A 12,575-nucleotide genomic window follows, 5' to 3' on the forward strand; every position below is an offset into this window, starting at 1 on the left:
ACTGTGGCATTTTAGCCACGTAAACACTGATATCGTTTTTATCAAAAGAGAGAATTGGCTATAATTACAAGAGGTCATCATGAAATCTATGCATGAAATGAAAATGAATAAAAAAGAAATGCATGAAAGTAGCGTGCTTTCACTAAATATTGCATGTACATGTGTGTAGCCTTGTGCATTCACATAATCCTTGCTCTCATGAGAAACTGCTAAAGGCATTTATGACTTCCACCACTATTCCAGCACTTACATGTGTTTGTGCCAAGTCAAGTGCGTAAAAATATTACAAATGGTGTATACAGAAGCTTTAAGGTCACTGACACATATCCCATCCTTTATGCCTACCTCTCATTGTGTAGTGAAATTATACTCATGGCTTGTTTTCTGCCCTTCTCACTACAAAATTGCTTTGGCTGAAACCCAGGAGCATTTGAAGTGCAGTGGAGAAGCTAATCAAGCAGCAAGTTAACAGCAACAAAGCAAAAGAGACTTCAAACAGCTGTCACTGCTGTGAGTGAGAAAAAGCAACGAGAGAGGAGTCCACAGTTTGAGAACCAGTCAAGTGTAAGTTATCAAGAAGAATATGTTGCATGGGGGAAGGAGACAGATGGAGGATGGAGGGATGGATAACACGGGGAAAAATTCGTTTTTTTTCTTTTCACATTCTTCATGGTGGCTGTTCACTTTATTGATGTCCCTAACATCACATGATTACGTCCGTTTTTCATTTACAGCAGTGGCTCTAATCTTTTTTCTTTTTTTCTGATAAGCCCTCCACAAGAACCTGAACGCATCACAAAAAGCATCAAAAATCTTACTGCATTTGTTCAACTTAGTTTCACTATTATTATTATTATCATCATCATCATCATCATCATCATCATCATCATTATTATTATTATTATTATTATTATTATTATTAGGCTATTATTATTATTATTATTATTATTATAAATGGGGCAATACTATCAGCACAGTTGATGGAAAAGTTAATCATCGATCTTCACCTGTAAATCCAAACCTGAGTGTTGATCATTAATATTAACAATAATTTTATTTCTGTATCTACATGTAAGTATTTTTATTTATTTATTTATTTTTCATTTTTTCCCCAGTAATGTTTTTTTTAACGTTTTCTATGTTTTTTGTGTATCTGTGCGAAAAAGGCATTGATACACTTTGTATGAATGAATATACCATCATTTCATGAGGTTCTGTTGACTCCTCTGGTTTTTCACTGAAGTGTGCCTGCTAGTGTATTCAAGTTGAGCTAACTCATAATCACAGTCTCGCCACCGTTTTCAGGACACGTAGTTACAATTCCTGAACACTAGGTGGCAGCAGTGCTCAGTGTTTAAAGTCTTTCGAGCCAAGCGCTGTCCCATTTATTATGGAGAAAACCAAACAATTCCCTCGCCTTACTTAATTATTTTTTGTTTTGTTATCCTTCAAGCACATTTACACAATACTAAGTGGAATGAATACAGAGGCACTGTGTGCCCTTTAATGTAGGTGAGAGGACTGTCATTGTGTGTGGCTTTTACTCAGTTGGAAATAAGTTAGAAGACATCTTAAGTCCCTTCCTATGCTATTTTTAAATTGATTTATTTTGAGGGATTCTATAATGATAATTACACACGCACACGCACACGCACACGCACACGCACACGCACACGCACACGCACACGCACACGCACACGCACACACACACACACACACACACACACACACACACACACACACACACACACACACACACACACACGGTGCTCACGGCTCAGAAGGTGCACACGCACACTGTGTGCTGATTCAACAGTCTGGCAGGTTGAACCCGTAAGTGTGTTTGGTGTCAAACAGACAAACCTGCTATACAAACTGCTAAAAAAAACTACTATGCAAACAGGTCTGCTATACACAGGAAAACTGATAGAGATTGATCAATATTAGTAGGAAGATCCTGGTCTTTATTTTGAACAAACAAGCCCAGAGCAGGATATGAATGAGCCACGTTTATTTCCTTAACCCAAAAAACAGTTTTGATGGCATATATATATATATATTTAAGTCTTATCACTTGTCTTTGTGAAACAGAGAACAGAAGATAATTGCCCACATAACCAAGTGAACCAAAGCAATTACAACAAGCAGAAGATCATGTTGTTATACAACTAAATAGGTGTAGGAGAGTCTAGCCAATTTTGAAGTATTGATTAAACACGGTATTTGAAAATGGAGACGTTTTGCTAAATAAAAAAGGGACATCTTTCATTTAAGTGGGGCACAGCGGGAATATAACGATTCTCCAAGAAACAAGAATCTCTTTTTATAGTGCAATGCATCTGATTTGGTTATTGCTTACTCCGTCTTTCAGTGAGCTATCAAAGCAACAACTTCAAGCACCTGAATCCACTAAAAGCAGCAGGTAGAAATTCTCCTTTTTCAACAACTCAGTAGTCTCCCGCCATAATGGCATCATGCCTATCAGCTTCAGGGCTTTCAGTGAAGTTTGAACATCATTATGCACAGGATAAAAGCATCAAATAATCTACACCAGGTGAAAAGTTTTAATCAGAAATAAGACACCGTCTTCTGAGGAGTTCAAGTTGCTCCCGTAAGGTCACAAATACCCTTTGCCAAAATGCTGGACAAAAAGAAACCAAAGCCTCTTTCATCCCAGCTGCCGTTGGTTATTTAAACAAGTGTTTATGATTTGTAGTTATATTTGGGTTTTCCCTTTGTTTATTCCTTTGTGATGATAATTGCTTGATTGTGTGGTTATGGGGAGCTGTACGGCAATTGCCCTTTGGGCCTTATAAAGGCATCCTTGATCCTTGGTAGCCTTTTTGTGAAATCTGTAGCATCAGCAGCAAACAGGACGGTGGCAGCATCACCAAGAGGAGGTCTCATGGACATCATTTAAATGTAAATTCATTAAGTACGTATTAGGTGACAAGTGGCAGGAGAATGCATCCAACTGTAACATCAAATGATTACCACCAGTGTAATAATATAGGAAAGTGGGGCTAAAGCAGTGAATAGATTACCTTTATGACACTATTCTGGCTCACGTAGAGTAAAAAACTGGACAGGCTAAAGGTAAAATACAGCGTGCTATGAAAATCCTGTGCATGATTTAACCTGCCCTTTGGCGTTCAGAGTGAACACCCAGTGAAAGCATAAAGAATGGCGTAGTTAATCTTTTAGCGGGACAGATTTAATGGAATGGTGTCAGGTGACAATAGCTGGAAAAGTCATCGGAGTGAACCTAATGCGATCAGAATAGGCTGTGTCTGTCCCCCATCTAAGAATTTACAGTAGAGAGAAAAGCCCAGGCGAGCTTTTGCTTAACCCCTGGTGCACACACACACACACACACACACACACACACACACACACACACACACACACACACACACACACACACACACACACACACACACACACACACACACACACACACACACACACACACACACACACACACACACACACACACACACACACACACACACGTACAAGGCAAAATACATCTCCAGTCCCCTCTATCAGTGTCTTTAATTCAATACATTCTCAAAATAAGACTACAACTTCCTAAAACTACCGTTTTTACAACTTTACTTCAAGTCTTCCTTTCCAGGTTATATTTGAATGAGGATAAATAGCAGAAAAATATGTAGGTGAATGTAAATAGCTTACTAATTATACTATTCCATCACTCGTCATCCATTAAAAGCACTGTCAAACACAGAGAAGGTATTTTATAAAGTAGGAAACTTTATAATTATCTGCACATTCCGTCGCTATAACGAATCCTGTATTTGCCAACATCAACATAAGGGTGTGTTGTCGGCTCTTTATGAACTGTTTTGTAATGATAGTCAGGGGCTTGTGGGTAAAAAGTTCACATTTTCACAGTGCAACTTTAAATTTATATGCATGTTACTGGGGGTGAAGAAGTCAACTGTTTGACCAAACTTTATTTCTTGATGTGTGTCTCCCCGTCTCGGCTCTCAGGATGGAGGTCAGGACACAGTTTGTAAGGTGACCTTTAACTCCGGCAAAGGGCACCTGCTGCGCGCTCGTACGTGTGCAGGAGTGTGTGCGTTTTGTAACAGTAGGCGTCCAACGCACAAGGAGCACATTAATGCCTGTACTCCCCTGACCATCTTTCTCCCTCTCTCTCTTTTTTTTTTGTTACCGTAACCATACACTGTGTACCCCACCACCCAGCCACCCACCTCCTCCTTCTCCAGACCCCCTGCAGTTTTATCCACTTTTATGGGACACACCTGATCCCCCAAAAACGCATATTGGCTGATGATAGGCTGAAATCAGTAAGCTGGAGTACAAACAAACCACAGTCACTGATCTCCGATTGATGTTAAATGTTACATCGACGACTGATAAAATACTTTGCTTTTAATAGCATAATTCTATTGCAGTCAAACAATTAATTAATGCTGCTGTAATTTAGGACACTTTCCTGATTTTGGGAGGAGACTATTGCTCTAGAAGCCACATTTATATTAGTTTTGACATTTAATTTATTTATTAGTTTAGATTTAAATAAATCAATATCCATACTTAACCGTCACGGCAACACATCAAGGTGTAAATAAACGTGGTGAAGTGCATGCATGAATAAGTCAGTTCGTATTCCTCCTCTCTGCCATCTGACTCTGACTTTACTTTTCACTTGCAGTGTTTCCGTAATGTAAATCCCAGCTGTCCTCTTCACTTATCAGCACAGCAGCTAACCTCTAAAAGCAACAAGTGGCACGGATTATAAACTATTCACACTTATGACATCACTTGACTCAGAAATATTTGTTATAGTATTCTCACGCTACAGTCACTCAGCCCTTATTTTTCTCACAATCAACCAGGACAACAACTGGAATCGGAGCTCGATCGCTTGCTGTGTATTTTGAGTGTAAAACTATTGGGGTTGTCTTAAGACCGGTGGGCTCCGTATTTAAATTAGAGCAGCGGTTTGACAAACTGTCCATGACCCAGAGAGCCTGTGATTAAGCCTCCTGTTCAGCCGAAGTGAATCCCTTCTAGCTCTGAGGCTGCTGCTATAAAAGTTTGACCTCTGACCCCCCTGAAGGGGGTCTAAGTGAAAGGAGAATTTCCCCACTGGGGCCAATAATGTGTCACATTATAACCAGCATCACTGTATCTGACATTTCTATGGAGTGTGTTAACTTAACAAAATGTCTCTGGTTTGAAGAGTATAAAGATGTTAAATGAAGACTTTGCACATGAAACATTAAACTTAATATGTCCATCCACTTGCACAAGAATACATACACTTTAAAATATTTGTGGCTCATGCCACAAAACTCCTTGTGATTCATTTTCCCTTGACCTCCTAGCTTTACATGATCAATTTTTGTGATGCAGCTTTATCATCAGAATCTTAATTGATAATTAACTTTTAAAACAAACAATCAGTTAAACCAGAAGTGGTTGAAGCTTTTCCTCTTTTTCAAATTAAACTTTGCTGATTTCCAAAGATTTCCTTTTAAGAAATTGGCGTGTTAACTTGTGCATACATGATCGTATTTTAATGCACATTTTAGGTTAAAGTTGGCAGCATAATAAATCCTAAATAGGGTTACTCATATCCAATACCTCCCACCCCACCTAAATATAAAAAAAGACAGGAATCCCTAAAAACGGAAATGTTTTAACTTAACCCATTATCAAACTTTATTTGATCTGATACTTTTTAATAATAATAATAATAATAATAATAATAATAATAATAATAATAATAATAATAATAATAATAATAATAATAATAATAATAATAATAATAATAAAATAAAATAAAATAGAAAGAAAAAAATACAATGTGCCATTAAAGCTGTCTTGCACACATTCTTGTGAAGACAGTTTTTTTCAGGCACTTCTTAACATCCTTATGTTCACTGATGCCACGAGGAAAATTTGACCTCCAGGTAGAACAACTTCACTGCAAGCTCCTGTTGGACAGCTCTAGAAAATTACTTTTCATCCCTGCAAAAATCTCAATTGATTTTTTCCCCCCGAGGCATTCTGAACCAAACGTCTTCTTGACAAGACTTTTTGACCAAACTTGTTGAGCCCTCATCTCCGCAGCATCCCTGATGAGCTGAAGATCAAACAGCCTGGAGAATAACCGTCTACTTCTATCTGACTGTTGATCCTGCTGCTTTTAGACGATCGTTAGACCAACTTTCGGTGATCAAATGGACGTTTTTACCCACTGCGCCTTGTTAGGCCTTTTCTTTCGTCAAAAATTGGTGGATTTTCCGAACATTTTTGATCCAAAAAACCCTTAACAGCCTCCTCTTTCCCGGGCACACACTGCGCGCTCGTGATGCCAGTTCACATTTCAACCTAATGGGAAACAAGAGGGAGTGGGAGTATAGGCAAACGAAAATCACAGCTCTTTACGGGGTTACGGAGTTGGTTTGGTGAAAGGCCAAATATTCCGTATTATGTCTCCTCGCAGGCCGCTGTTATGGGCTTGTTTTGAGCAGACCCATATGTACAGAAATCCTTAATTACAAAATGCGGGTGCTTTGAGCTACAAGTGTAATTGGCCTCCGTTCATGCGCCAGGACAAGGTGCGACTGATCCTTCTCATTTTACCACCACGAAAGAGACAGTTCACACACTCTTTGTGTACCTAGACTATTCATATTCACTCGTGTAATTACAGCCGCTCGGGTCTACAGGAAGGTTCATTAAAGGACAGGATGCTTTACTGTTGTTTCACCCAGTAAAAGAAAATGGTCTTCCCATGTGCGCAACATGCAGTAAAACACTACCCGTGCATCTTTGCAGTCACAGAGATATACATCATGAGTAAGAACTAAGAAGCAATCTGAATAAATCAGACAGCTTTAGGAATTAAAAAAAAACATGACACTGAACTCCAAAAACATACAGATATGTAACATAACGATAGAACCAAACGCAAATGTTAATACTCTAATCGGATGAGGAGACAGAAAAGGTGAGTGAACCTGTGAGAGCTGAAACGCTAAAGCTGCTGGTGAAAAACATGACTGGACCAGAAGAGTTAGTGTTTGGTGAAGCTGCACACTGGCTGAGTGACTAGTGACTGACTGAGGGGGGAGCTGAAAGTGTTGCACGGCCGAAGCTGTTCAAACAAAGTGTCTTCTTTCAACGCAAGTTTCCAGTTCTGTTTTTCCTTCCTCTGACAATCTCTACAGCACTTTTGTTCTCCTCGGCCGAGCGCGGAGAGATAAGGTGTCATCACTCGAACATCAAGGTCCCCTGTTGGAAAAGTGCGTATAAATTTCGCCCAGCTTCGCCTGAGATGGCCGCATGCCACATGTTTCAGGCTCTTGGCGTGTTGTTTTTACAAAGTACTAGACTGAGTGTCGGCTTTTCTTCTCCCTCCATCTGTCTTCCTCCCTCTCCATTAGTATTTTATTTTAATCATAGGCTAAAATCATTACTTGGACGAGCATTACCAGAAATGTGTTGCTCCTTCTTCAAAACTGCATTTTAATCTTTCGCTTTAATATTGAATTATAACCTTCAAATTTAAAAAGAAGCTATGCATTATAGAAAAATGTATATTTTATACAAATCTCAAGATTTCTGAACTTCCTTTGATATGCAAGGCTTGTGGAAATTGCTGAGAAACTGTCTCTGATTCAAAACTTATTGCAGCGTTTATAATTACAGTAATATCAGGACACGTAAAGGTGCAAGATCCCCGACATATAAAATCAAGCATATGTGTCAAAGGCTTCAAGCTTTTGATTTTCAGGTATTGCTATCTGATTTTTTTCTCAAGTTTTTTTTTATGTAATGGTGACTTATAATATTCAAAAGGCCAAATAAAATATAAAATTGGGGCTGTGAGTCCACACTTCAACATCCGCACGCTGTGTCCTTTTCTCTGGTATCAATGCTACACCACACACGTGAAAAAAACACCAATAAAAAGCGCAAGACAACTACCAGGAAGTGCACACACTCGTTACGGAAGCACTTTTTCATAACTCTGGAGGTTTTTTCCCTGCAACAACTAAAACAGGTCTAAAGTGGAATATCTGCACTCATTTAAACATCCTATCCAACATCTCACATCTTGAACCATTTAAAAGTAATCCGTGAGGAAGCAAACATATTGGAGACAATTGTAATGAATAGTTAAAAATCATTCAGACTCAAAGAAGTCCTCCATTTTAATCCATGTATGCTTTTCTTTTATTGTAAAGGATATATGAAACTATAAGTCGATTTATGCTTCATCATTTATCGCAAGGTTTACATGCAGTCTCTTTCCAAGTGAAAATGTAAACACTACTAATAATGTCAGGAGATTAAGATACTTCATCTTATCACGGCTCTTATAAGACACTTGTAAGAATATTATAAGCCAGCAGTAAGCCCATCTTCCTCTACAACAAGAAAAAACAGATAATAATAAAATAAAATAAAAAAACTGCTTATGGCTCTCTTAAAACGCCCCATATTAACAAAAAAGGCATGGGGTATTTAACTTTTGTCTGGTGATAGTCATGATCTAAACTCCTAAAATAACAACGGTAATAACAAGAATTAAGACACTTTATTGTTTTCAACAATATAACATGTTACGTTATTACATTCCGGTAAGATCTTTTTCTTTCTCTTATCCACCACTGCAAAAAGATCCGTCTTAACAAGACATATAATCACAAATCTATTCATTTCTCAAAGAATATTTTTCTCAAGCAAGTGTGAGTGAAATGATCCCAGTGGCGAGGGAATATGGTACAAGTTTGATCTTTTCTGTGGAAAGTTCTAAGTGCTCTGCTCTGGACACTTGTTTCTGGAGAAAAAAAACCCAACAAGCAAACGTTTTAATTTGGGGATAAGAGGAGGTCACGCGCACACCGGCAGATTTGATTTCCCCACTCGTTGAGAAAAAGATTTTTTAAAGTTGAATATGAGACGAAGTGATTTGTTACGGTGGCTGTTTTTCTCACTGTTCCAGTCTGCCTGCCTTTGCCGCATGTGCTTGAAGCTTAACTCACGCCACCCTGTAAATTACTTTCCCGAAAAAAAGGGGGAAAAAAAGAGAGAGAGGACAAAACTGGTGCTCTTTGTCCCCATTTCTTGCAGATTTTTTCTTTTCTTTTCTTTCTTTTTTTGTTTTAAGAGCCAAGGTCCACTAGATTCGAAGACATAGGGTTCAGTATGGAGTCGTGGTGCAGCGTGTGGTGGTGGTGCGGCTCCGCGCCGCCGGGCACCGGGACGGCGCTGGGGCCCGGCGGGGGCGCCAGGCCGTGCAGCCCCGGTAAACCGCTGCTCGGGCCGAGCAGCAGAGCCGGGCTCTGGGACGTGTGATGATCCGGAGTCCCCGAGGGCGTCTTTTCGTCGTCCGAGCTCCCCAATAGAGATTTATTTCCATTCATGGAAGAAGTCAGTGGGTTGTGACTATTGCTGTTGGAGTTCTCGTTGTTTTCTCTGTTAAACGGAAAACAACATCATATAAGTTGGCTGCCAGTATGAATAAACCCATGCAACAAGTAGCTTACTCGTGGAAAAGAAAAAGAAGTCAGCTATAATTATTAGTGAATATTCTAAGAATATAATCAAGATTAATTAAATGCATATTAATATACAACCTAAAGCTGATAAAAGAATATTTTGGAAAAGGCGCACATGCGTGTAATTTTAATATTTTAACTGGCTTTGGGCATATTTACAACAGCTCCAATAACATCGTTATTATATACATAATTGTTATAAAGGTTTAAAATGGATCAGTCATGCTTTTCCATGATGCAAACAATTAATACGTCCCAGAAATAGTTTAAATCCCCAGCTAACTTCAGCAGCGCATAGTGGCGAGCTGTGACAGCGGGGCCATAAATCTGCTTCACTGCTCAAAGTGTTTGTATTTAGAACAAATGAATTTGGCCTGTGGATAAACTCAAAGTGAGGAACGTCCGCCTTTCCATGTACATTTCAAACCAGTGCGTTTTTAGGCTCCATGTGACACAGTTCATACGTTACGCAGGCTTTTTGGTCATGACATGATTTACGGAGCTTTCAGTCCAAATTAGTGGCCAGGGGCTGAAAGAGGACACCGAGCGAAGAGCGAGCACCTGACTGCAACACCTCTCCAAAACCTCCCCTGCGCGCTCGCATGTGTGTGATTTCCAAACTTTGAAACGAGCAGACTTTGGTCCCAATGAAATGTCAAGCGGGCTGATGAGGCGGCGAGACAGGCAGCCACATCAAGTGTACCGCACAAGAGCTTTTAGACAAGTTCTGATATGTTTATTCTGTGCTCACATCAGCATCCGCGAGGGGAACAACAATTCTCTGATCTCGACATGAAAGTCAAATTTCGTGTTATTATTAAATGCGGTTTCTCAAATACAAAGTATAGGGTAATTATAGCTTTGGTGACCTTGCAATTTACCTGACGAGGGCCCTTTAATTTTTTCATTTTCAATTTTTTCGCTCAAACAAGCAAATAAGCAGAGGACTTGATTTTGAATATCCTCTAATATGATTTGCTCCATAAAGACGCATCTGGTAGAAAATATTAAAAAAAGGAAATTAAAATAGTTTTAGGCAAAATAAACTGTCAACAAATTAGTTTCTCACACATGCAGAAGCTTTTGTGACTGAGCCCAATTTTTTCTTTGACATATAACATCAAATAATGAACACAATAATAATAATAATCGTGTCTTCTTGTTTTTCCTCCTACCTTTCTTTGGCTTCAGCTGCTCGGTCTCGCTGCCGTCGGTTTTTGAACCAGTTGCTGACCTGTGTGGTCGTGAGTCCCGTGGCCTCGGCCAGCTCTCTCTTCTCCCGCGGGGACGGGTAGGGGTTGTGGGTGTACCACTCCCGCAGCACGCTCCGGCTCTTCTCCTTGAAGCAGTAGCTGGTCTCCTCTCCGTCCCAGATGGAGCGGGGCAGGGGGAACTTCCTCCGGACCCGGTACTTCCCCACGGCTCCGAGCGGCCGGCCGCGCAGCTTCTCCGCCTCGATGTAGTGCGCCTTGAGCCACAGCTGCTGCAGCTTCGGGTGGTTGTGCAGCGAGAACTGGTGGCTCTCCAGGATCTTGTACAGCTCTCGGAAGTTCCCCCGGTGGAAGGCGACCACGGCTTTCGCCTTGAGCACGCTCTCGTTTTTGTGGAGGTGTTCGCACGCCGGCAGCGACCAGAGGAAGCGCCCCAGCCGCTCGATGTTCCCCCCTTGCTGGAGGACCTCGCACACACACGCCACTTGTTCTTGCGTAAAACCAAACGTCGGAAGCATTGACATAGCGACAAGGTAAAACCAAAGGGATGATTATATTGTGCCTCACTTCCACGTCTTTCCTATATCAGTCTCTCATTAAATCAAGACGCATTAAGTCCATCAGTGTCAAAAGGTCCCCCCGAAAGCGCAGCCTAAAAAACTTTGAACCGAACGCGCTTTGGTAATATCCAACTGCGCACAGCAGAACAAGTTAAAGCCTATATTCAGCCATGCAAAAACCCCAGGCGACAATTCCTCATAAAGTTGCGGAGAATGAGAGAAAGTTGCTACTCCTTCCACCGTCCCACTCCACCTTTTGTATGCCGTTTCAACATAAACTACACACGGAGAGCAGGCTCGCTGGCTCGTTTTAATAATATTATTCTAAGCTGGCAAGACAGGCGATTATATGAACTCTGATTGGTCGGTTATCTGACCCGGGGATGGTGAGGATAAGACAATAGCCTTAGTCAAATTATTTGCCATGGTTACGCTGTCACTCAAAGTAACCTGATACGCTTTGAGGTGGCTCCCTGGCAAAGTCGACGCGATTGTTCTCTTCACGACCGGTCCGCCTACCAATAGAAATATTTCCCTGATTTTTTACTCCAAAACTGTTTTTATCCTCCTCCTTCAGTTTGACAGACACCTCCAGCAGCCAAAGAGCTCAGGGCTGTGTGGGGATCATCGTGGAGAAGGAGCGGCTGATCCGCGGCCGGGGGAAGGATGGCGCCAGAGCGCACGGAGCCGCTGCCTGCGCGCCTCCCCTGCACCTCTCACAAATTAATCACCATTTCGTAATGTTTGGTACTTTAAAACACTTATTTCACACAAGTGAAGTAACTGTCAAACAAGTCGGACAATTAAAAGCACTGATTTAGAATAAACAAAAAATACACGAGACAGATCCTGCAAGGAGGGAAAGTATATCACTTCCAATCAGTGTAAGTTCACTTGGTAAACTGGGGGAACTGTTGTTTAGGGTGGTTTCTTTCAGACCAAATTATAAGAAATATAAGAAAAACACATTAGCTGAAAAGTAATGGTTTCAGAAAACTAATGATCTCCAAAAAATGTGTTGATGTGAGAATATTCTAGACTTTTATTAGGATCTGCATGAGAATCTTAGGATGTTAGGTGAATCTTAAGTTTTAATATTTTAATTAATTTAGAGAAATAAGCAAAATAACATTTCAAGATGTATTATCCTTCCGCAATAATATCCAGAATTAAGTTTTCTAAACAAATATAAGTAGACCCGTGCCCTGATCAGGTTTTTAGTGCAATGCACGTGATAA

At 40.4% G+C, this 12,575-nt stretch overlaps 1 protein-coding gene across 1 annotated transcript; it reads right to left on the reverse strand.

The window, feature by feature from the left end:
* Positions 1-8,226: 8,226 nt before the first annotated feature.
* Positions 8,227-11,923, reverse strand: six2a (SIX homeobox 2a). Its single transcript, XM_061744762.1, has 2 exons — positions 10,742-11,923; positions 8,227-9,483 (listed from the first exon to the last, which is right to left on the reverse strand). Exons 1-2 carry the CDS (start codon positions 11,299-11,301, stop codon positions 9,171-9,173), a joined length of 873 nt encoding a protein of 290 aa, XP_061600746.1. The 5' UTR covers positions 11,302-11,923; the 3' UTR covers positions 8,227-9,170.
* Between the last annotated feature and the right edge of the window lie 652 nt (positions 11,924-12,575).

The sequence above is a fragment of the Cololabis saira genome, chromosome 17 (genome assembly GCF_033807715.1).
Source record: "Cololabis saira isolate AMF1-May2022 chromosome 17, fColSai1.1, whole genome shotgun sequence".
Taxonomy (NCBI): domain Eukaryota; kingdom Metazoa; phylum Chordata; class Actinopteri; order Beloniformes; family Belonidae; genus Cololabis; species Cololabis saira.

What these genes read in the sequence shown, in the direction of transcription:
- six2a (XM_061744762.1), bottom strand. Translation starts at nt 11,301, where the DNA reads ATGTCAATGCTTCCGACGTTTGGTTTTACGCAAGAACAAGTGGCGTGT. An exon ending in GCAGCTGAAGCCAAAGAAAG is followed by an intron (nt 9,484 to 10,741) that starts GTAGGAGGAAAA and finishes TCCGTTTAACAG; the next exon opens with AGAAAACAACGAGAACTCCA.